The sequence below is a fragment of the Cavia porcellus genome, unplaced genomic scaffold, assembly GCF_034190915.1.
Source record: "Cavia porcellus strain 051 isolate PalLab524CR breed Dunkin Hartley unplaced genomic scaffold, mCavPor4.1 scaffold_4, whole genome shotgun sequence".
In the NCBI taxonomy this organism is placed as follows: Eukaryota; Metazoa; Chordata; class Mammalia; order Rodentia; family Caviidae; genus Cavia; species Cavia porcellus.
Genome location: NW_026947487.1, coordinates 70,296,499 through 70,323,681, shown reverse-complemented (window position 1 = coordinate 70,323,681; position 27,183 = coordinate 70,296,499). Strand labels below are relative to the sequence as shown.

Below are 27,183 nucleotides of genomic sequence, written 5' to 3'. Positions count from 1 at the left end.
TATAACAGGAAACTTTAACACACCATTAACACCAAGGAACAGATCAAGCAGACAGAAAAACCAACAAAGAAATAACAGAACTGAATCACACCTGTGATAGACATACACAGAGTGTTCCATTCAACAAAATCAGAATACACATTCTTCTCAGGCAGTACAGGGGACATTCTGTAAAACAGACCATACACTAGGGAACATATTTCAGTAAATGCAAAAGAATTGAAACTATCCCATGCATCTTATCAGATCATAGCGCCATGAAACCAGAAATTAATGATAAAAGAAACTGCAAAAATGACACAAACACATGGAAATTGAAAAACACACTCTTGAGCAATTAGTGGGTCACAGGGGAAATTAAAGAAGAAATTAAACAATACCTACAAGCAAATGAAAATACAAATACAACGTACTGGAATCTGTGGCAATGAAAGCAGTCCTCAGAGGAAAATATATTGCATTGAGTTCTCACATCAGGAAAACAGAACGAATACAAATAAATAACCTGATGCTACACCTCAAACATCTAGAAAAAGAAGAACAAGTTGAATTCAAAGCCAAAAGAAGGGAGTAAATTATAAAAATCATAGCAGAATTTAATGCAATAGAGACTAAGAAAACAATCCAAAGAATCAATGAATCAAAGAGGTGGTTTTGGAAGAATAAATATCATTGATAAGCCTCTAGCCAACCCTGTTAACAAAAGGAAAGGAAAAGCTCAAATTCATGCAATAAGGAATGAAAAAGGTGAAATCACTGTAGACTCTGTAGAAATACAGATCTTCAACATCTATTTCAAAAATTTCTACTCTCATATGTTTGATAACACAGAAAAAATGGACAAATTCCTAGAAACACATGAAGTACCAAAGCTAGGTCAAGAAGATGTAAAACTGCTGAATAACCCAATTTCTATTAATGAAATTGAAAATGTAATTAAGTCCTTACCTACAAAGAAGAGCCCAGGCCCAGATGGACTCACTGCAGAATTCTACAAGCAATACAAAGAAGACTTAACGCTAACACTCCACAAACTCTTCAGTGAAATTGAAAGGGAAGCAATCCTTCCTAAGTCATTCCTAGAAGCAAATATTACTCTAGTACCAAAACCTGAGAAAGATCCAACTAAAAAGGGGAACTACAGCCAATCTCCCTAATGAACACAGATGCAAAAATCCTCAATAAAATATTGGCAAATAGGATGCAGCAAATCATCAAGAAGATTATATATCATGACCAAGTGCGATTCATCCCAGGCATGCAGGGATGGTTCAACATACGTAATCAATAAATACAATCCACCATATCAATAAAGCCAAAAGTAAGAAGCACATGATCATTTCTATCGATGCAGAAAAAGCTCTTGATAAGGTCCAACATTCATTCGTGATAAAAACCTTACAGAAAATTGGAATAGATTGCCTTCACCTCAATATAATAAAGGCCATCTATGACAAACCAAAAGCCAGTATCATGCTAAATGCCCAAAAACTGAAGGCCTTTACCATAAAATCAGGCACAAGACAAGGATATCCCTTATTGCTGCTCCTATTCAATATAGTACTGGAAATACTAGCCAGAGAAATTAGACAAGAGAGAGAAATAAAGGGGTAAAGATAGGAAAAGAGGAAGTTAAACTATCATTATTTATGGATGACATGATACTCTACATAGAAGACCTCCAAAACTCCATTGAAATTCTCCTAGATATAATAAATAAATTCAGCAATATAGCTGGATACAAAATCAATACTCAAAAATCAATAGCATTCCTATACACTAATAACAAAATCACAGAGAGAGAAATAAGAGAAGTCAAAAGACAATTATAAGCAGCAAAGTCAAGGCAGGAGGCATCACAGTCCCTGACTTGAAGTTATATTACAAAGCAACTGTAGTAAAATCAACACGGTACTGGAATAAAAACAGATCTGAAGATCAATGAAATAGATTAGAAGATACAACCACAGCTAAAAACACACTCAAGCACCTTATCTTTGATAAGGAGCCAAACAAGATCATTGGAAGAAGGACAGTCTCTTTAATAAATGGTGTTGGAAAAACTGGCTCTCCATATGCCGAAAACTAAAACTAGACTCATGCCTGTCACCATGTAATAAATTAAAATCTAAATGGATCAAAGATCTAAACATTAAAACAAAAACACTAAATCTATTGGAAGACAAATTGGTAAATACCTTGAAGACATAGGGGTAGGTAGAGAATTCATGAACAAGAATCAAACCGCATGGGAAATACTTCCCAGAATCAATAGCTGGGATCACATCTTACTAAAACGTCCCTGCATGTCAAAAGAAATCTCCAGCATAATGAAAAGAAAACCCACAAACTGGGAAAAAATCTTAGTGAACTGTCCCTCAGACAAAGGACTTCTGTCTAAAACATATAAAGAATTTTTAAAAATCAAACCCCCAAAATTCAAAGATTCAATCCAAAAATGAGCATCAGAGATGAATACACAGTTCTCAGATGAAGAAATACAAATGGAAAATAAATACATGAAAAAATGTTCATCATCATTTCTCATTAGAGAAATGCATATTACAACCACTGTGAGATTTCATTTTACTCCAGAAAGAATGGGAAGATCAAGAAAACTACCAACAACAAATGCTGGAGAGGATGTGGGGAAAAAGGAACTCTCCTGCACTGTTGGTGGGAGTGTAGACTGGTGCAACTATTGTGAAGGTAAGTGTGGAGATTTCTCAGAAAGCTGGGATTGAAAATCTCATTTGTTACAACTATTCCACTTCTAAGCATATTGCCAGAAGAATTGAAAACATCATACCACATTGATATATGTGCATCCATGTTTATAGCAGCACAATTTGTAATAGCAAGGTCTTGGAAACAACCTCGGTGCTCATCAACTGAGAAATGGATAGAAAGTTGTGGTATTTTTATACAATGGGATACTACTCAGCTATAAAGAATGATCATATTAAGATATTTATAAATAAATGGATACAACTTGAGACCATACTCATAAGCGAAATAAAGCAAACTACATGTATATATCGTATAGTTTCCCTAGTGTAAGAAGTGGTAAGAATACATAAAAATAGGTGGTAATCATAATTCCCCATTATTTTGCTTTGAAGCCTTATAATGTTTTCATTCATTAGTTGGAATGGTTTTATTCTGGGTTGTTTGATTTTATTGTCTGTGCTGATATGAACAGCTACTTTAAAGAAAACAAGGCATTGTAATGGCTAGTGCCGAGTTAACATCATCTTGTTTTGAAGTCTTACCAATCTTTTGTTCTTCTGTCTCCATTGGTTTTATCATGTTGTATCTTATTGGATTTTATTATATGTGATAGTATAAACAAAATTTTTATGGACAAGGAGATAATATAGTAACCATTGTTCATTTTCTGTTAGTTGCTTCTGAGAGTCCTATAATACTTTCACTATCTTGAGTGGTTTTATACTCTTTTGTTATGTTTGATATTATGGTATGTGAAGGCTCAACTATTTCAAAGAAAGAGATATTATGGTAGCTACTGTTAATATCGGGTTGTCTTATGGTGAAGTACTGTGTTGCTTACCATGTTCTTTCTAATCTGCTTTGTTTTGTCCTCTTTTGTCTTAATCTATTTAAAATAAAAAAACCCTTATTTCTAGTTCCATCCATTTGCCTGTAAATGTCTTGATTTCATGCTTCGTGTCTGTGTAGTTTGGGAGATAGTTTGAGTGACTCCCCTTGAATGCAGAACGATTGCCGCAACTTGATTATATAGACACTTATTTCCTTATCTGACTGACATATATAGAGCTGACTATGGTGTTTTTTTTTTTTTTAATTGGCTCTAAGCATTGCAAATAAGGACAGCTGAGGTACTGGTATATAATCTCTAAATCCATCAGACACTCTCAGTTTCCTCTCATAAGGCTCTCTATAAAATATATGAGCACAGTAGGATGGAAGAGCCAGTTAGCTACAGAAATGTCAACTGGGTATGAGCCTCAAGGTAAATAGGTTATGACTACCCAGGGCACAAAAGTTTATGTATAAAAAACCAAAGCAACGGTCTCTTAAAACAATTTAGTTGCCATCTTAATTTAATTATGCAAAGTGATCATTCTGCATATCATTATCTCTGTATTTTGCAAAGATGCTTTTCTCCCCACCTGGCTAGCCAGCTCAAGTTACTGACATATTTCCCACAATCCTCACTATCACTCATCCTCAAGCCACCCCCTTCTTCACAGGATAATAAATTCTGGGAGAGGCCTTGGATCAAGGCCTCTGTCTGCACATCCTCAGGATGATTAGACTTAGGACCCCTTGGCTGCCTGTAACTTGGAATATGTCTTGTGTCTACTCTCGTCATCATTTGCATTGGAGGTGGAGGATTGGAATTAATTTGCTGGGATTCCAATAACATCTCAATGGGATTATAAATATAAATTTTTGGATTATGAGGAAGACTAAAAAAGGGATTATAATACTTAGATGACTGTACATAAAATTTGGGATTACAATAAGCAATAATGAATTTCCCATTTTATATATATATACATATATATATATATATATATATATATGCACCACATTTCCTTAATCCATTCATTTGTTAATGGGTATGTCACAGTTTACGCACTGTGAATTGCACTGATATGAACACCCATGTATCACTATAGTGTGCAGTCCATGATGCTTTCTGGATTACACCCAGGTTATGTTGCTGGCTAAAATGATATTTCAAATGATTTAAGATTCCATTAGCAGCAAATTATAGTGCCATTTATTTTTCTTTTAAGAGAAAATATGTTAATGTATAAGTTGGTTTTTCTAAACTAAAACCTCAGTATTCTGAGTTAATTAAAGTGTCAGCAATCTGAAATACATAAGGTTTGGGATTGCAGTTTGTACACTTAACTGCAGAAGATTCACAGAGGCTGCATTAGCTAACCTTCCTGGCAAAAATGTAGGCACTTTCCTTTTCCTCTGCATCCTTGATCATTTGTGCTTTGTTCTGAGTCTTCTTCTAATGGTTTGAATTTGTGTTTTGTACAGTAGCATATGGTTGTTGTTATTGTTTTCAACTACTGCCTTCTAGTATGATCTGAAATACATGTAATGATGCCTCTGCCATTTCTGTTTTCCCCGAGGACTGCTATGGCTATTTTGATTCTTTTTTTCTCTGAAATGAAATTCACAATTATATTTTCCAGATTTCTGAATAGTATTGCTTTTTGGTAGGATTGAATTTAATATATAGATCTCTTTTATGACCATTTGAAAAAATCTTCCCACCTTTAAACCAAGAACAAGGGATGCCTTTTCATTATCTATTGTCCGCTTCAATTTCTTTCTTCAAAGTGCTATTAGGTAAGGCTTTTAACTCTTTCATTAAATTGATTTCTATGCATTTAAATTTTGAAGCATTAGTGAAGTTATTTTTTCTGAAATCCTTTTTAATGGGTTCACCATTGATGAGCAAGAACACCAATATTTTTGTGTGTATTGATTTTGTATACAACCACTTTTCTAAACTTGTGTGTCAGATCTAAAATACATCTGGTGGAGTTTTAGGGGGTACTGTATGTAAAGAATCATATTGCCTGCCAAAAGTAATAATTTGACTTTGTTTACCTATATATATCTTTTTCTTCCTCTTTACTGATTGTCCTGTCTAAAATTTCAGGCTGTCTACTGAATAGGAGTGTCAGGAGCAGACACTCTTGTCTCCCCAAAGACTTTAAAGGAAATTCTTTTAGTTATTTTCCCCATTTAAGCATGATGTTTATTATGTGTCTGACAAATGTGGCTTTTGTCACTTTATGATAAAGTACTATCATACCCATTTACAATAGAGGACGTAAGGTATGGAAATGAGTGTTGGGTTTTGTTAAAGGCCTTTTCAGCATATATTGAAATCATCATATGATTTTTAGGTTTGAATTTATTTATCTGACGCATTATATTTACTGATTTATGTATGTTCTTGCATTCTTGAGAATTTTGGGGGTGTTTGTTTGTTTGTTTGTTTGTCTGTTTGGTGGGTTTTGGGAATCAAAATCAGAACTTTGTACTTACCAGGGAGGCACTGAACCATTGAGCTATATCCCCAACACAAGTCAACTAGACCTTGATGTAAAATTTATCTAATGTACCATTGAATTTTGTCAATGAGGACCTGAAGATTTTTGCACTTATGTTAATGAAAGATATTAGTCTATGGCTTTTCCATTATTTTGAAGTCACTATCTGGTTTTTATATTAGGGTAATGCTGCTGTCATAGACTCCATTTGAGAAAAAACATGTCTTTTCTATTATATGGGAAAATTAGGGGGCAGTGTTGGGGTTAGTTCATCAGTAAAGGTCTGATATTCAACTACAAACCCATGTGGCCCTAGACTTTTTCCTAACTGGAGTTGTTTAATATAATTTTAAGCTCATCACCTGTTAGCAACATGCTTAAATTTTTGTGTATATATTTTGAGCTCACCTTAGATAATTCATATATATTTAGGAATTTAACCATTTCTGCCAGACTCTCCAAACGATTACAACACAAATTTTGAAAAGACCTTCTGATAATCTTCTGGATTTCAGTTTGCTGTAAATTCAGTCTGCTGTAATTTCAAATTTTTACTTTTAATTTTCTTAATTTGGGCCTCCTCTCCCTTTTCCTAACTTCTGATAAAGGTTTACCAAATTTGTTTGTCATTTCAAAGAAATAAATCTTTGGTTTACAGATTATTTGTATTCTTTTAAACTTAAAATTTTATCAATTCATTCTACAATTCTATCTTTTAGCTTCTTCTATACAATTGGAGTCTGACTTGCCGTTTATTTTCTAGGGACTTGAGAAGTATAATTAGGTTACCTATTGTACCTTGTTCTGTTTGTTTAATGTAGGTATTCATCGCTATAAACATTCTTAGAACTTTCACATATTGTTATCATATATGGAGTTTCCAGAATACTTGGCTACTAGGAACTTTTATATTTCTATGAATTCCTCCTACCTAGAGGAGCTCAGCAGCCAGCAACAATGTCAGTGACCCTTTCCCAATTTGCACTTTCCTGGTGGGCCAATCACAGCCTCAGCAACTGCTCTCCACCTCCTGGAGGAGCTGAAAATTAGTCAAGAGCCTAGATGATTCCTTCCTTTGTCCAAATGAATGTAAAAGGCTGGAAAGAGATATGCGACCCCTCTCCCCACCTGAGGGAACTCAGTAAGCAGGAGAGAGTGTCAGGGAATCCTTTCCCCAGGCAGAGGCAGTAGTGGGTCAGCAGGATTCTCAACAACCCATTCCCTCACTCAGAAGACCTCACTCAGAAGAAGAGTCATATAGGTGACTCCCACCTATATGAACTTGGAAAGCTGCTGACAAGAGCACCAGAGAGGCCACTACCAGTGGGAGGAATCTGGCTGTGCCTGAAAGTCCCCAGTGACACAGTAAGGCCATGTCTGGGACACATCCCATGATCAGGTGGGTCTGGTAGTGTAGAAAAGTCTGAAACTCCAGTAACAGTAAGAACTAAGGTTTGGTTCACATTAATACCCTTAGGCTAATCACTTAGGAAAAACTCAGGACTCACTCAACAGGTTTGCAGGAGAAATTCCGGTAACTCGCCTTCCCCTATACTGTGGGACAGAGCAACTCAGTGAAAGTCAGCCACACACAACGACCCTAAGATACACAATGGGCAGACAAGACTAGTGAAATTGAAAAGATTGAAATATAAATCAAGAAGTGAAAATAACAAAATGAAAAAGGAAAATGCAATCTTAAACCCCCAGCCCATCTGGAACAAGTATAGGTGGCATAAACATGGAAGACACTGAAAGACTCACACCTGAATTTCTGAAAAGATACCAGGTGCAGTAAAGAAACAAATTTACAAGGCTATAGAGAAAATCAGATCAGAAATAATCTGTCAGGTAGCAAAAAGAAATGACAACCTTAATGAAGGAATCTCTCAGTACATCTAGATAAGACACAGATTTAAAAAAAATATACAGCAGCATAGGAACATTATGGAAACCTTGAATGAACAATATAGGAAAAATAGAATGCATGAAACATATTCAAAGAGATATCCAGGAAATTAAAAATTCCACTGAAAGAAGGCAAAACCACTTGAATGAAACTAAAGATAAACTTTCAGTCTTTAAAGACAGGATTGTGGTTAGAGATCACAAAAAGAAAGATCTCTTAAAAATAACAATGGACTATGAAATAACAATTCAAGATCTCCAAGATGATGCAAAGGAAGCAATATAAGAATGACAAGTGTCATGAGCACACAACAGTCAACACAAATGACATTAAAAATCATATTTCAGAGAACAATACTAGAGAACTTCTCTAGTGTGGGAACAAAATCTGATGTTCAGATAAGTGAGGCATATACAACTCCAAACAAACATAATCAAAATAAATCTACACCCAGTCATATCACAATCAAAATCCCAGGCAGTCAACATAAAAAAGAACATTGAAAACTACTAGAGAAAAAGAAACAGATGGCCTATCAAGGAAAGTCAATTAGACTCATGGCTGACTTGTCAGTGCAAACCCTGATGTCAATAGAGTATGGAATAAAGTAATTCAAACACTGAAAAAGAACAACTTCCAACCCAGAATGACATTTTCTGCAAAAATGTCTTTCAAAATAAAAAGAAAAATAAGATACTTCTATGACAAAAAAAAAAACTGAAGAAATTCACATCTGCCAAATTAACCTCTGAAAGAGTACTAAAAGATATTCTAGATAGAGACAAAAATGACCACAATTTCCAGCACAACAATGTAAAGAAATCACCACGTAGAGCAAGCAGTTAAACAGAGGGGCAAAGCAGGGAATGAACAACAGAAAAATAACATGACAAAGATAAATCAATAGCTATCAGTTACAATCATCAATGCCAATGGCTGCAATTCATCTGAGAAAGGAAACAGATTGGCAAAATGAATCAAGAAACAGGATTTAACAATATGCTGTAGACAAGAAACACTTTTACTTGGAAAAAGTCTACTGAAAGTCAAAAGATGGGAAACAATATTCCATGCCATAGGAACCTGGAAAAAAGCACGGGGACATATTCTGTTTGCATACACCATGAGTTTCAAACCAAAACTGATCAAAAGAGATAAAGAAGATCACTACATACTTCTTAGAGGAAAAGTTCAAGAGGAAGAAATAACAATCATAACTCTATATGCACCAAATATAGGAGCAACCAATGATATATGACAAATATTAATATCCCATTAGCACAAAGAGACAGACTAATTGGACAAAAAGTCAGCAGAGAAATAACAGAACTAAATCAAACATGAGAGCAAATGTACTTAGTTGACATTTATTGAGTATTCTACACAAAACATCAAAATACACATTCTTCTTAGCTGCATATGGAATGGTCTCTAAAACAGACTACAAACTGGCCCATAGTACATGCTTAAATAAATGCAAAGGAATTGAAATTATCCGATGCATAGTACTGACCGTAGTACACTGACCATAGTGCAAAGAAACTAGAAGTAAATGGCAAAAGAGAATATGAAAACTACATAAACATACAAAAGTTAAACAACACCCTCCTGAACAAGGGGTCACAAGTGAAAATAAAGAAGAAATTAAACAATATCCACATTAAATGAAAATGTGGATACAACACACAAGTTCTATCCACAAGGATTCAATGAAAGCAAGTGGGATAAAAACCAGGAATGCATGGGTGGTTTAACATCCATGCATGGTTTAACACAAATCAATAAATGTAATTCAGCACATCAAAAGTGTCAAAGACAAAAATCTCATGATTGTCTCAATAAATGCAGAAAAGCTTTTAATAAAGTGCAACAGTTGTTCATAATAAAAACCTTACAGAAACTCAAAATAGATGGCATCTATCTCAATCTGATAGAAACCATCTATGACAAACCAACAGCCAACATTATACTAAATGAAAAAAATGGAAAACTTTCACTCTAATATCAAGAACAAGACAAGGATACCCACTACCACCACTCCTAATCAATATAGTTCTGGAAACATTAGCCAGAGCAATCAGACAAGAGAGAGAAATAAAAGGAATAAGGATAAGAAAAGAAGTTATATTATCACAATTTGCAGGCAACACAAAACTCTATATAGAAGATACTAAAAATTCTACTAAACAATACTAGAGTTAATAAACAAATTCAGCAGTGTAGCTAGATACCAAATCAACACTCAAAAATCAATAGTATTCCTGTACACAGACAACGAACTCACTGAGAGAGAAATTATGGAAATAACACCTTTCACAATAGCATGAAAAACAATGAAATATTTAGGAACCAACCTAATAAAGAATATAAAACACCTATATGCTAAAAACCACAGTACTCTTAAAATGAGATTGAAGAGGATGTCAGACAATGCAAAGATATCCCTTGCTCTTCATTAGGAAGAACCCCAATTGTGGAAATGGCCATTTTCCCAAAACTGTTATAAAGATTTAATGAAATCTCAATCAAAATATCATTGACATACATTACAGATCTAGGAAAAACATTCCTAAAATTCATTTGGAAGCAGAAGAGACTTATAATAGCATGGCAATCCTGGAAACAAAGGCCAGGCAGGAGGCATCACATTCCCTGACTTGTAAATATACTACAAAGCTACAGTGATAAAATCAGCATAGTACTGACAAAAAAGAAAAACCAGCCCTGAGGACCAATGGAGTAGATTAGCAGATGCAAACACAACTACAAGCACACTCAGCCACCTTATCTTTGACAAAGGGACTAAACATGCTCACAGGAAGAAAAATTCCTCTTTAATAAATGGTGCTGGAAAAATTGGCTTCCACATGCTAAAGACTGAAACTAGATCCATGTTTAGTGCATATCTACCATGCACTAAACCAAAGTCAAAGTGAGTCAAAGACCTCAATATTAAAATAGAAAAGGTAGGTAGAAATCTTGAAGATATAGGGCTAGGCAGAGAATTCATAAGCAAAACGTAAACTGCATGAGAAGTACTTCAAAGAATAAACAAATGGGGTCTCATCTTATTAAAAATTTTTTGTACTTCAAAAGAAATCACCGACAAAGTGAAGACAAAAATCACAGAATGGGAAAGAATTTTAGCCAGCTATCCCTCAGACAAAAGGACTTATCTCCAGAACACACAAAGAATTGAAAAATATCAACCCTCCCAAATTCAAACACCCAGTCCAAAAATGGGCATCTGAAATGAACAGGGTATTTCTCAGATGAAGAAATACAAATGGCAAATAAATATATAAAGACATGCTCAACATCACTGGTCATTTGAGAAATGCAAACTAAAACAATGTTGAGATTCCATCTCACTCCAGAAATAATGGCTGATATCAAGAATCATTCTGAAATTCTGTATAACTTGTACCCTTTTTCTGTTTTTTTTTCTTTTTCTCCTTAATAAAATTTTTAAAAAAATAAATCAACCAATATCAAGTGATGGCAGAGCTGTAAGGAGAAAGGAGCACTTTTGCATGGCTGGTGGGAGTATAGACTACTGTAGCCATTGTGGGAATCAGTGTGGGGATTCCTCAAAAAATTAAGATTATAAAGAGTTCTCATTTAATCCAGCTATTCCTCTTTTGAGTATTTTCCCAGAAAAATTGAAAAGGTCATGTCATTATGATACATGTGCACCTATGTTTATAGCAGCACAATTTGTAATAGCTAAGTCTTGGAAACAATCTAAATGCCCATCAACTGCAGAATGGATAGAAAAGATGTGGTATTTTGATACAATAGAATATTATTCAGCTATAAAAAGGATAATCTTGAGGAGTTTATAGGTAAATGGAGGCAACTTGATACCATAATCAAAAGTGAAATAAATCAAACTCACATTTATAAATATCATATTGTCTCCCTCATATAAAAAAATAAAAAACAAAAATGTGAAAGAGTAATAAGATCCAAAATATAGAATAGATATCGTAATAATGAGAGGGAAAAGTAGGTGCTCAAAAGGACGGAATTACTGGGATAGGAGAAAGAAAACAATGAAGGAAAGGATTATATGTGTGTTGGTAAACATGTAAGTATATGTATCTATATATATGCTAGATAGATAGCTATACTACTAATCTTTCTTAGTTCATAAAAATGAATATTTGTGTTGTCATTGTTTGATTCAACAGTTTTGTAGCCTGAACAGATAGTTCTGAGATAACAATATGCAATATATTTACTAGTGTTAATTCCCTAGTTTTTTTTTTTCTTTTTTGAATTTTGTTTCATTTCTATCCTTTTCTTCTGTTTTGCTTTTTAAAATAAAAGACAAAAGAAAAATCAAAAACAATAATTACAAAAGCTAGTCAACAAGCTGGGCATAATGGTACATATTGTGATCTCTGTACTATGGAGGCTGAGGCCCAAGGATATCTGCAAGTTTAAGGACATAGTGGGCTGCATAGTGGGTCCAACTTAGCCTAAACTAGATAGAATGACCTTGTCACAAAACCTACAACAACAAAAGTTAATGAGTAAAGACACGTTACCCAAGTTATAATAACTATCTGAGAACAGAGGCCAAAAATATGTTGAATATGAGTACTGAAGAAAGCTGTTAAATTCCCTTATAAATTTTAATTCAACTTAACAGTTTCCTTAAAGTATCTAAATTCCATGTACAGAATCTTCAAAGCAAGATTTATGTGATGATTACTGTGCAGGAAAAAAGAATGAAAAAATTTCTCTCTCAAGGATGCACAGCTCCTACTTACCAGCATATAGTGAAAATATCTGACCGTGAGAAATGTTGTCATGGGATTCAGCAAATTCTGATCTATTGTTAAGGCCAGTGTCATAAAATCAGCTGAACAAGCCACCATCCAAAGGGTAAGCAACATAATGAAGAAAGCCTTAACTGCTGGATTCAATTCTTGGAAAGAAAAGAAGGTATTAGTCTTGCTGCCTACATTGTTACATATTTGTATCTCTTTATTGTGTAAATAGCATTACAGATTTCTCATAAACTAATAAAAGGATGAGAAAAGTAGCCATTAAACCAGGTATCCTAGCTTGCCAACTTTGCTGTCTCCTGCAAGTAAATGTAGAAACTTAGCATAGACTTTTATTTCACACTTACTCCAAAGGCACTTTTCCATATAGCACCTGTATTTGAGTACAGGCAGTAACTGACAATCTCTGACTTCTAAAATGGAGTGGTAGGGACAATAACTCCTCAGTAGCACATTCACTTAAACAGACATTTCCACAGACATTGTTTGCTATAACTGCATGAGTGTAGAATCCAGGAACAGAATTACATGGTCTCACTGTAGTTTTAGTATCTCCAAAGCAAGAAGACAAAGACCACAAACTACTTTGTAAATAACCATGATCTTTTCAAGTAGTCTAAAGATTAAGAAATAGGTGCAATAATAAGAGCCAGTAGTCTAGGAGTCTGTATGATATTCCTAATGTTTTATGACACATCTCTTATTAATATAATAAAAGACAAACTTTCTTAACTGTTATATCCTTTTTGTCTTAAAAAATATATACTTCTATTGTGTGTGTGTTTGTGCAACGAGTAGCAAACAATGAATATACTGTGCAAGTGAATTTTCATATATTCATGAAATATTTCCATTAACTCAATAAATCCCAAAATCATATTCTTTCTTTCAATGGACAGTGAGAAAGACAGAGAATACATGCATATATTGAAATTTTGATATCTCTCTCACTGTATATGTATATAAATAATTTATATGCATTAGATATATACATACAGATTTATATAAATAAACATTATCATTATTAATTACCTATAAAACTTTATTTTTATGTAGATATATACATATTTTGAGACACATGAAAAAATACAAATAATTATGCAACAAAATATTTGCAACACAGAATCAAAAAAACCTTACAAATGTTTTCTATATTTGAGTATGAGTCACAATAAATGTGGGTCTTAAGAAGATATAATTCTACAGATAGTTTTAAATTTTCAGTTAGAAAAGTCTGCGGAACAGCAGGTAGATTGGGTAGGTATTTAGTAGCATGCATGATTGGTGGTTAGAGGCTTCCCAGCTTGTGACTTTGTCTCCATTCTTGAGAAACATAACTGTACTGAAAATCTTTACCTCCAAAATTAAAGACACAAGCTCTTTGTCTTGATACTTACCTACTATAAGGTATACTACGATAGTAATGATAAAACTTTGCAACAACCTCCTGGGTAGCAAATTACATAACACTTTTTCAAGGAAATATGAAGACTGTCTGTAGTATCCACTCATATGCTCATGCCTATAGAAGACAAAGACAGATTATACATCCTTGATAATTTAATGAGGCATAAACTAATAAGTGAGAGTGTTTCTCTACAGATTTCTGCGGCCACATCATTCATGCTACCCATAACTCTAAGCTCTCAATGGGAACGCTTCTGGATCACAGCCACAGGAGAAACTCACTGAGGTCCTCTCTCATTACAGATCCCTCCTGTGGTCCTGTACACTGTCTTTAGAACCCCATCCCTGTGATGTGCACAGAGTCTGTCACCACACTCTCCTAAGAAACTGTGCATCTCCTCTGATACTCGATCTCTGTGAAGAGCAGCTCTTTAAGCGCTAGTCTCAGTGGACTTGAGGTGTCTCCTGGCCTCACTTCTGATTAGGAAGAAGATAAGATTATTATTCTACAAGACCTCAAGTGCAGCTTCAGATCCCTAGCCTATTTTTACTTCTACCATTCTCATGTGTAAAAGAAATAAAAGACTTTTTCATTTAGCAATTATACTTCTAACCCACCGAGTCCTGTTGCCTGCCTTGTCCTAATCTTTCTTCTGTCTGACATCTTTCTCTCATAATTCTAAACTCCTCCACTACCCTGTTCACTCCCTCACTTTCTGATGATTCCTGTGCTTGCTATGTAAAAAAGGGTAAATCTCTCCCATCTTTAAAAACACAAGAAACAAAATCAGTCTTCTCTTTTCTGTAAAGCAGCTGTTGGCTCTTCCCATACCTCTGCACATTGTGATTTAACTTGCTCACATTCTTTGTCATCTTGACCCTCCAACTGCAACTTGGTGACAGTTCCACTGTTTAGTCTTGTCCAAGCCCATCAAATTAACCAAAGGCTCTTTAGACATTTGTCACTGCTTCTTCTTCACCTTTGACCTTTTCTGAATAAAATCTGAACTTCCAACCCTTATAACTTGGTATCAGGCTCCACAAAAACTCCAATCTCCCTAGTCCTAGGTTGATTTATCTCAATAAATATTTGTAATTTCCATCAAATTTGAAATTTCATTTTATTAATGATAAACATTTATAATTTATAATTGAGAACTAAACAAGTAAATAAGGATAATGTTACAAAACACCACTTATGCCCAGTCATGCTTAGCCATAGTATGGATGTAAAAATTTCCCAACATCCTCCAGAGGCCCTTCCAAGTGTAGAGCCCTACTCACTCAAAGAGCTGCTTCTCCCCCAGAAAGATCTGTACTGCAGACACGTAGGCAAAACAATGGCAGGCTGTCAACACATAGAACATCCAGACTCTGTCAGGATAGAGCAGAAATGAAAACACATCAGTTATTTAAGCATACTTAGGTTAGTTTTCTAATCACAGGACTTGTCAGAAATGGTGTAATGCTTAACTGAGCAAAGAGAAACAAAGAATGAAGAACTACTACAAGAAAAATGAAATGGAGAGAGATCAAAAAGAAAAGTAGAAGCAGACACTAGCTCAAATCCTTCCCATGACCTGGAACTGAGACTGGCAAGAAATATCTTTCCTTTTATCTAAATTTGTCACATTTTTTTACAAGTTAAGTGTTCAATTTGTAGACATTAATATACTTTCTACATGGATTTTTGCTGTATGCTTTGAGGCCCCAAGGTTTTCTAAAATTTCACACGTGTTCTGGACTTTGTACAAGTCCTGAAACTTTTCAGCACGTTCACCAGGTATTATATTCACATGCGCTAGAGTCTGAAATATGGGCTTTTATGGATTTTACCTCTAGCTAATGATTGAAAGAGCAAAGGAGAAGCAGCATCATGTCTTCTTTGATTTTCATATAAACCCAAGCTACCTGTCTCTTGGCCTGCTAATGGCTAAATTTCTGCCTCACACAATGGACTATTCCTTATTCTAGGAAAGAATAAAATTCAAAGACAAGTTAAAACTTTGGTGAAGATTGAGGACACATGGGTGGGAAACACACACACACACACACACCATGTACTATGTAGGTTCATACATATAAGGTTCCCAGGGTAGTCAAATTCAGAGACAGAATGGAGGATTGTATTCATCAGCAGTTTGGATAGGTTTGCATGAGAAATTACTGTTTCACTGGACATGGAGATTCTTTATGCTAAGATAAAAAGCAGAATTGGATGGTCATGATAGCTGTACAAGGTGGATGTACTTGATTCTACTGAACTATGCATTTAAAATAGTTAAAAGTGAAAATAGGTATTGTGAATACATTTAAACCACATACATAGGTATAGGTACAACAAAGAAAATAAACCATTTTATTCAGTATATGCATATCAACTCATCTCACTACAATATAATAATAATATATTGTATTTGTCATACATTAAAATTCTCAATGGGTATCCATAAGCTTAAACAAAGTTCAGCATTTCTCGGAATGAAGAGATAAAATGACTTACCTAGTCTGGATTGTAGAACAATCATTTTTTATCCCAAAGAAAAAGCCAGCTATAAGAAGTCCTTCCATAATAATTGTAATGATCTTTCCAAAAAGAAATATAAAACAAATGATATTCCGTTAGAAGTAAGACTTTAAATATTACTTACTATTAAGATTTACATAGATTTATATGGATATACATATCACCACTGAACTAAAGATATTAAATGACCAAAGTATACTTTATGAACTGTTCCATAAATTAAATTGAAAATTTATCAGTTGTGCGAGGAGCTGTAGGACAACAGAACGATGACTGCAAAAGCTGAAGCTCCTCCCAGTGTCCATCCATGCATTGCCAGATCAGGGCACAGGTCAAGAGCTGCACTCATGAATGCCATGAAATATAAAAGAGGAATGCAGGCACCTAGAAGGGTCCTCCTAGGAAGAAAATAAAGTCTAAATGAAAACAAGCTGTGTGCTTAACTGGTATCTTGTTCTCTTTGCCAGTGGACCTGAATAGTTTTATGTTTCAAGAGGGCAAATCAAAATGAGATGAATTTAAACAGAATTTTAGGGCTATGAAGTAGCTCAGATGAGAGTGCTTGCTTAACATATACAGAAATCTGGCATTGATCCTAGGTATCAAAAACCAAATGAATAATACATTTTTTAAAGCACATAATGGCATTTTAGATAATAAGCAGTTAGGGAGTGAATTGTACCCCACTTATCCCATCTCTAGGAAGTTGATCATTACATAAAAAAGGTAACTATCATTTTAACCAAATCTTTCAGTCAACTGTCCTTAGAACATTGAAGAGATGCCTTTACCCTGCTCTGTTACTTCTTCTCCGTCGACCTGGACTAGTGAGACCCTGCAGTCCCCATGGCCCTAGAAATTATCAGTTCTTGAGTCCTTCACCTACTCAGTCCATGTGGATGGCTCCCAGGGGGACTGTACAAGCATCTCCTTTGTTTTCAGGAGAAAAGGTCCCCACAGGCTCAGCAATTAGCAAAGGCTTCAGCACTACTTTATGATATAATATAATGGAGGAAATCTAATTAATGTTTATTCATTGATTATGTTAAAAAATATGACAAATGATCATCTAAAAATGAAAATGTCCCCCCATCTATCTTGGAAATATCCTAATTGTAAGAAATCCAAATACCATGGCAGTATCAAAACATGAAATAATTTACAGAGAATATAAAATGTGAAGTAAGGCTAAGTAGTATGACAGAATAATTGAATTGTAAGACTACCTTTAAAAAATCATAGGCTTTGGGGCTGAGGAGTTAGCTTAGCAGCATAAAAGCCTGCCTGGCAAGTGCTAGGTTGAGTTTGATTCTCAGCACACACACACACACAAAAATCATACTGTGGAGTTCATAGGAAGGACATGATTTAAATGTTATACTCATTTTTAAAAAAACTTAAAAACTTGCATTGCTAATCAAATACTACTATGAGACTGTGTCTATTAACCTGGCATATTTTAATTATATACTGAATACACTAGTTTTCATTTCAGCAGAGCACTATTTAAACATAAATATTGATGGCTTCATCAACATGCAGTGTGCACATTTGTGAAATTTACGAATATTTTATAATATTCATCGAACTAGTCACTTTCCATTCTTTTTTCTTTCATTCAAGCATGATACCTTATCCCATGTCCTAGTTAATTTCTCATTACTGTAATATAATATCTAACACCTACAACTTAAAGGAGAACAGATTAATTTTCACTCATAGATTTTAGAGGTTTCAGTCCACAATTAGCTGGTTCCAAGAAAGAACCTATGTGGGAGAAGAACCAGGGTAGAAGATAGATGCTCAGTATGTTGTATGGGAAGCAGAGAAAGAACAAAATCAGCAAGGAGAGAGATATATTCTTCCAAGTCATGAGCTCAGTGGGCACTGCTAACCAGATCTCCTAGCCCCAAGTGAGCTATGTCATGCAATTTCATCCCAAATCAATCCTCCAACCTCTTTTGAAATCCCACTTCTGAATGCATGTTACTCTGGGATGACATGAGATCTAAACTATGATATACAAACGATATCACTATTATCAACAGGATAGTTCATCATATTTGAAAGTTCTTAAACTATTTTAGTCAGTTTTGAGATATATTGGCAAAAGCATTAATTTTATTAGCAAGCCCTGTTTTATAAGATGCAAATGTGTTATTTATTTTGTTGTTGTAGTTGAAAGAAACCTACAGGAAAACTCAACATTTCACAACAGAAGAAATGACACCACTGTGAGCACTGGGCATCTAGTCTCAGTCCTCTTTTCATAAAAGAGCAGGAGAAACATGATAAAACACTAACTCTCTCAATATGTAACTGTTCAAAGATGTTTAGTCAACGTTTTAGATGGTGAGTTCTGAGTGATGTTTGTGTCCCTGATAGAATAAATTCAGAGTCTAATGCTTTGGATACTAATAGAAAGGACACCCCGTGTCATCATTATGTCTCTGAAGTTGATTTGACTAGAAAAATCCTTGGCACATTAAATGAACAACACTGTCCTTCAACAAATAACCCACCAAAGGCAAAATTTTCCAAATACAACTGTTAGTAAATGGCTACTGCTAAAACCTTCAAATAAGTAACGAAATCACATGTAAACAAAGCTATCACAAAACACATTGTAAGATTTATCCACAGGAACTCATAAATAGAGTAACAATTCCATATACAAAAATAGAGAAATAGGGGCTGGGGAATTAGCTCAGCGGCCTTGTAAGTGCACCAGCCTTGTAAGTGCAAGGTGGTGAGTTCAATCCCCATTACCAATTAAAAAAATAGAAAAATAATAAACATACAAGATAAAGGACCTATCCCAAGCATCAGTAACCAAGGGCTAAATAATCAGAAAGCCAGATATCTATTTGTGTTAAGTTGTGAGATAATAACAGATTTTATGAATTTTAATAATAGGCTGAGGAGACCAAGAATAATACTTTTTACAATATCAAATGTAAATGAAATTGAAAATTCAGTATCCACAACTAAAATTTTTCAGCACATAGTATTGTTTATTCCCTTATATATTAGTTATAACTGTGTTCACAATAAAATATCAGAATTCACAACCTGATAAAAAGACAAGGGAACTTAGGGTGCTGGGAAACCAACCAGCTCGTCTCCCTGGTCAGCGGCTGTGGTGTGGCAGGCTGCAGGCCTTCCAGGGTGAGAACCACCAGCATCTCCTGAGATCTGTGCCAGGTTGGAAAATAAGGTGCTGGGAAACCAAAAAAACCAGCTCGTCTCCCTGTTAAGCAGCCCTCCAGTGGGAGGACCACCAGTGTCTCCTGAGATTTGCAACTGTTGGAACTTAGGGTACTGGGAAACCAAGCAACCAGCTAGCCTCCCTGGTAAGTGGCTGTGGTGTGACAGGCTGTGGCCCTTCCAGGGGGAGAACCACCAGTGTCTCCTGAGATCCACAACATGTTGGAACTTAGGGTGCTGGGAAACCAAGCAACCAACTCACCTCCCTGCCAAGCAATAGTGAGCCTACCGGCCAACGGGCTAAGAGTCAAACATCCCACTTCCCCTCCTCACCACTAGCAAATGGAAACTAGAGATCTGAGCATCTCTTGGGAGGTTGAATATGTGCACTACAGCAAATAAGGGGGATGTATTTCTACCATCTCTTTGAAGGCAAATATTTTTACCACTGTTTTTGCTTTATTCTGATTAATGGTACTGCTCTATTCAATATTCTGTTTTGATAAGTTCTATAATGTTCTGTATTTCATTTCATTTTGCTATACGTGATTGAAAGAAGAACTGTTGTAAAGATAATGAGATATACTGTGATACCTATTACTGTTATCCCAGTAACTTGCTGTGAAGTTCTGTACCAATTTCACTACACTGTCTCAGTTGGCTTTGTTCTGTCTTGTTCTGGTTTTTTTTTTTTAATACATTCAAAATAAAAAATTAAAAAAAAGACAAAATAAGACATGCAAAGCTTAACACACTTAGTATCTGGCCCTCTTCCCAAAAGATTTCTTACTGCACTACTACTATGCCAGCATTTTCTAACCTAAAAGTAGCTTCCAGGCTAAGTTCAGGGAGATACAAGGTTCTGTACTTACTCTAGAGACTGACACTTCTCTGTTCCTTGCTAGGATTCCTTTCATGGAAGTGAGTTCACTGGTGAAACTTGGAAGCTGAACACTCACCTAATATTTGAAGCATAAAGAAGCCTAGAACTACACAACACACGGCCTGATATGTATGACTAAGTATGTTCTAATCATACTGTCCATATCTATCATATATTTGTTTTGGATCAGACACACAGAAATTTCTTTTTGAGCAAACAAGTAAAAACCTTATACAAAAACCCATGAACTTTAATATTTTGTTTTGAAACTCTGTAACATTTTTATTTTCATTCGCTTTTCTAGCATTAAATAACATTTTAAAAAACATAGAAATTTTGAGATTTATTCCTAGGAGAAAAAAAGCCCTGAAAGATCGCAAAATTAGAGAAAACATCACATTGCAGTGATACATGCATATTCACATTTATAGCAGCACAATTCATAGCAGCAATTTGAAAAAATGTCCTATATGTCCATCGAAAGATGAATAAAGATAATGTGGTATTTATATACAATTGAGTACTGCTGAACCATAATAAAGGATAAACTTGGTCATTTGTCAGACAATGGATACAACTTGAGACCACAGTGCTGAGTGAAATAATAAGATGGGAAACTAGAAAACTACATGGCTTGTCTTACATGAGAATCACAAAATATGAATCAAGACAAAAACAGAAGACAGCTAAAGGAAGTAGGGAGAAAGGTCTTTTAAAATGAGAAAGTGATCAGGAGAAAGAACAAGGCAAGAAGGGGAAAGAAAGGGATTGAAAAGGAATTAGGTTGTGTTGCATGCATGTAACAACTCCTAACAAGGAATGTGACCATTATGTACTCCACGCATGGTGTGATTAAAAAAAAAGCTAAGAAAATAAAAGAAAGCGGTACATCATCTCAGTACTTAACAGCCAGTAACTACATTGATACAAATATATCTCATCAAAACTGTTTCCAAATGATATCAAATCCATGCTAAAAGAAAATAATTATTTTTGATTGACAGAACATAAAAGTGCCTGTGCTCTTAGAGGAATGCCAGATTGCAAGGACAAGAAACTTTTTGTGCAAATGAGAGAAAGCCTATAATAAGAATGTCAGCTTGGATGGATAAAAACAATATTCAAATATGAAAACTATAGTGTACATGTCAAGTGCTCTTCAGTAAGTCATTAGTGCCAAAACATGCGATCATTTAATAATCAATAGAAACTTACTGAGTGATAACAAACACAACCACTCAAGAACAACCAACTGAATTGATTCCTTGTAAATTACTGAAAAGTTAACTAAGAAAACTAGAGTTCATGTGCTATCATGATTAAGGATAACAGAAAAAGACAAAAAAAAATATGATAGTAACCAATCTTCATCAACCAAGAAAAAGAAAAGCAAACTTTTGATGAAGAGTTTATTTAGTTTCCCATTTGTTTATAAACAACATATTCTTTAACTATTGATTTCCAAATACTCATATCTCCAAGCACAGAAAAACGATTACTGTACAGGGAGCAGCATGGGGTGTGCAGGCTCCTTCCTCAGGCGGTGCACAGCCCTCACCAACCTCAGCTCAACTCAGGGACACTGGGTTCCCTCACTGCACCATTTCAGCTGCAAACCAAACTCTTCTCCCAGTCTCTGTCCCTCTCCATCCCCTTCTGCAGTTGTCTGCTCAAATTTACAGCACAGTTCATTCTATCACTAGACATGTTCTTTTTATTTTTATTCACTTTTATTTGTTTGTCCTCATAAGAAAATAGTTTCATGAAAGCAGAGTTTTTTATTCTATTCATTGTGTTCTCTATTATATAAGAGTTCCCAAAGTGAAACACATGATCTGGTAGTGATTTTCTGCCATGAATCACTGAAAGAAAGTGGACACCTATTAGAAAAACAAATTAAGCAGTATTCCCTTTAGTTTACACATTTTGAAGCAAAGTCAAACTTCTACTTAGATTACTTAACACAGTTTGCATGAAATATTCTGTGGCATTCTAACAAAAGTTTTCATGAATTAAAATTTTAAATGTGCTTTCTAGTTCCACTGATTGTTTCTATATCCTAGATGAAGTGGGCATGACAAATACATGGAAGGGTGGGTAGCATTTAAACAACCCTAGAGGAGAACAGATTTTCCTCACAAAACTATTTTTCAATACAATAAAATACATTCTCCAGGTTACCTCAAGTATAGAGGTTCGGCGATCACTCACGAAGTTTTTACATGAGCGCCAGCTAATCCACCTGAGTTGATGCCAAAAGGAGGTGGCATATGTGAACTCTTTGAAGGCTGAACTCCTCTGCTGATTATGTGAGAGTTGATCTAGTTCAGATTTTGTATCTCTGTATAAGGATGAGTTAACATAGAATTTAGCTAGCTTTTCTGTGACTGACTCCTCTTTGAAGGAAAACTCTTCAATATTCTCACCTTTGTAATAAAAATGGACAAAGTAAAAATAGTATTAGATAAAAGACATGATTACATATATTTCATTGTAAGTCACTTCTTACAAAACACCTCAGTTCTACAGCACAAGAATAAAAAATTAATAGATTTTCATGGCTACACACACTAAAATGTCATGTTACTACTGCCATAAGCCCATGCATATGGCAAACCAGCTGACCTTTTCCCATTTTAACACTAATTCTTAAGACAAATGCATTATTGCACAGATGTATAATTTTACAGGTCCTTGAGAAACTTAAAAAAACAATTTTCATTTTTAAAAACATAAGATCAAATACTTTCAAAGGCTGAGGCAGGAGGATTCCAGGTCAGAACACAGGCTGAGCAACTTAGCAAGACTATCAACCAGAGAGAAAGAGGCAGACAGACAGAGACACAAAAAGGGTGAGAGAGAGAGAGAGAGACAAAGAGAGAGAGAGAGAAAGAGACAGAGACAGGGACAGACAGAGACAAAGAGACAAAAACAGAGACACAGACAAACAGAAAGGGAGGAGAAAGTAAAAAAGACTGAGGAAACAATGAAATGATTTCAGCATCATTTCCATAAAAATAGTGAGAGACCATACTTTTTATTGTAGAAATTCTTGTAAGAAGCCATAGTAGTTTATAAATGTTCACTTGGAAATTAAATCAAGACCACCAACAGCACTCTTTGAAAACAGTGTATCTCCTGTCCACTATGAGAACACTAACATTAATCTAAGTATTGTGGTCTACACCTGACATCCTGGCACCTATCGAGAAGGAGCAATAACATTGCTAGTTAGACCTCAGCCTGGGTCTTTACTCAAAATAAGCTTCTCAAAGAGTGCAGGGATATACTTCTGTAATGAAAGGTTTAACTAACACAACACGCACTGAGTTCAATCTACTATAACAGAGAGAGAGAGAGAGAGAGAGAGAGAGAGAGAGAGAGAGAGAGAAAATTCATATGAAATCCCAAACTCTTCTTCAAATGAGCTATCACACTGTTAAATCTCAACCACTCCAATTAGGTAAATCTCTGTGAATCTCACAGACCCACATACATTCATGGTCTTCCTCATCTCTGTCTGATTCCATAGCAATTAAGTCTCCACTGATGACATCCAGAAAAAAATCTGCAGGGTTGGTGCAGGGCTCACAGTTGTAACCTATGGAACAAAGAAGGAAACCCAAGAACAAAGCTGATGATCTTGGAAATAAAAAGCATTCATATCAGAGGGTAGGTGAGGTGAAGCATGTGAATATGGAACCTAAAACTTCTCCTTCTCCCTCATCTTTTCTTCTCTGACTCATTTATCCTTTCCTGAATGTATGGAATGTTTCAGTGACTATCTGTATCATATATCTAAAGAAAAAATAGAAGTGCCAGAGTGTATATGCACTCTCTGAATTTCCCCAAGAAAACACTGGAACCACAATTCACATGCCAAAAGTGATGGATTCACCACCCACTAAATGCAGAGGTCTAACTTTTATTTGTATGCTCTCATAACTAAAAATAGCAAAAATCTCCACAGCAGCATTGTCTAGAAATACAATCAACACAGCATACCTGAACTCAGACTTCAGCTTCTTTTGATACAGTCATGTCATCTCAACTTTGCTTGAGATCTGACACTTAAATTCAACTTCCACAGATTCTACAGATTCATACAAAGAATGCTTATTTATTTTTAAATTAAAGAGCGTAAACAAACTCCTTAAGACAGGTGTATAGCACATATTTAAAATGGTATTTAGTGCAGGGGGAACGTCTCTAATCATATGAAAATATCTCAAGAATAATGCAAAGTGCATGTATCATTAAAAATTAAGCCACGTGACTCAAAGAAAGAGGAGGTGCAGGAAAAGAGATTAAGGATGTAGTAAAATGGCAAGCTTGAAGCCAGCCTGGGCAACTTAGTGAGTTAGTGAGACACACTGTCTCAAAATTAAAACTTTAAAATAGGTTACAGATGTAGCACAACATTCAAGCTCTTCCTTCAGTCCTCAGTATCTTGCCCCAAGAAAAAAACCAGTGTATTCAAGTGACATAGTAACAGGCAGTTGGTCCAACACACTAGTTACTAAACTCACAAGAAAAAACACCACACCTGGGAAACAACACAAACACAGACCCAGAAGACAAACTCAGACAGACACACAGGTGCGTAGTTATAGGACAGGAAATGGCAAGAGACAAAAACAACAAACAAGCACTAGGAAATGAAGAAAAGTTCTGGTATTAAACTGACCAGAAATGGTTGAGAGTGATAGAACCCATGGTTTGATTTGTCTATGCAAGATCAAACAGCACTCCAGTCACCACTTCTGAATTCCTCTAGCATTCTTTGCATGAAGCATCTCCTGCATACAGAACTCAACCTTACCAGCTGATGCAAAGTGCTCTATAGCACTCTGCACAGGACCGTGGAATATTAATTTTCCTGCAGCCAATAAGGTGATACTGTCAAATATCTTGAAGACAGAATGCCGAGGCTGACGAATAGAGAAGATGATTGTTCGTCCCTGCTTAGAAATCCTAAATTAAAGAAGAGAAAACAATCAATCATTACACATCCCATCTTTGTACTTCCTGATAAAACATGTTATTCCTGATTGTAGAACATTTGACCCCAGTTTAACTTCATTTTCTCTTAGAAATATTACATTGTACCTCATATCGCTAATTGATACAAATTTTAATGATTTATAGGCAAGGGTTTCTTAAAATATGGTAAATTGATAATATACTAAAATCCTCACTAAAATGTGGATTCTTGAAGTGTTTTCAGACACTGAATTAGATTATAGTGAGCACCAAGACTACAGTTAACAGCCATCCAACTAATCTGACAATGCACTAAGCTTTGTGTTATATGTACTAAGTATTAATCCAATAATTACCTGTTCAATCTTAAATATTCTTGTTTTATGATTATTATTAATTATTATTATTAATTATTCTTCCTTGAGGAATCAACACTATTAAGTATTTTCAACATTTTGCTAGATTCCTAAGAGATAATATCACTTCCATTTTCACAATACTGTTGTAGGACAGTTTGGATATTATTATTTCATTCATTTAAGGTTAAGATCAATAGATCAAGAATCATCAAGATGTCAGTCACATGGGACAAGACTGGCATTAAGTATCAATTTAATTCCATAGTAGAAACATTGCTAACCTACTTCTTTACGGTAACTTATTCTTATGGATAGGAGAAACAATGACATAATTCTCATTGCAAAATAATCATTAAAATATTGTATGAAAGTAATCACTTCATTTTAAGTATTTGTTAAGCACTAACTAGAGCCCAATAGTGTGTCAAACAGAGGACGTTGTTTCAAAGAGGATCAGGCTACAAGATCAATTATTGCAATAATGTGTGCAACAGAAGTGGCTATGTTTCTTTATAAATAAATTCTTTCTCTGCACAGGTTACTAAATGTATTGTGATAATGGGAGCTCCATGCTCACTATCTAATGTCAGATGCAACCTAGAAAGAGCAAAGACAAACAATACCATTCAACTTTTAGATTTCAATTTTAAATACCACTATGAGTTCACAGATATTTAATACACATGTACTAAGAACTACCACAATCATTATAGATATATCCTAAAGTATTTCTCTCTATTAGAAATACACAGAGAAAGAGAGAGCATTGTTTAATGATAGAGCACTTTGGGACATTCAGATACTGAACACCACATACAAAAATGGCATGAATATATTACACATAGATGGACAAACAAAACACATATAAAATGTGTTTATTGTTGATACATTTCTGTAATTCATATTTGCACATATGAACACACTCTTAAATGTGTATTTCTCAGGTTTGTCTTCCATAGATCGAGAAGTAAGAATAGCTCCATAGACTTCAGGTAATTAAGGCTAAACCAGTTCACTAAGTGGGTGAATAGGGTCCCTTTA

General features: G+C 35.0%; 1 protein-coding gene across 3 annotated transcripts in view; it reads right to left on the bottom strand.

The window, feature by feature from the left end:
• Positions 1 to 27,183, bottom strand: part of LOC100716581 (broad substrate specificity ATP-binding cassette transporter ABCG2-like) — a 77,911-nt gene that overhangs the window by 7,538 nt on the left and 43,190 nt on the right. For all 3 annotated transcript variants that reach the window (XM_013152766.3, XM_013152752.3, XM_013152757.3), the window contains exons 7-13: positions 25,623 to 25,774; positions 24,297 to 24,401; positions 22,982 to 23,226; positions 16,687 to 16,769; positions 15,468 to 15,557; positions 14,174 to 14,298; positions 12,759 to 12,916 (exon numbers count right to left, since the gene is read on the bottom strand). In XM_013152766.3, the coding sequence (XP_013008220.1) occupies positions 12,759 to 12,916; positions 14,174 to 14,298; positions 15,468 to 15,557; positions 16,687 to 16,769; positions 22,982 to 23,226; positions 24,297 to 24,401; positions 25,623 to 25,774 (958 nt within the window). The remainder of the gene's footprint in view (positions 1 to 12,758; positions 12,917 to 14,173; positions 14,299 to 15,467; positions 15,558 to 16,686; positions 16,770 to 22,981; positions 23,227 to 24,296; positions 24,402 to 25,622; positions 25,775 to 27,183) is intronic.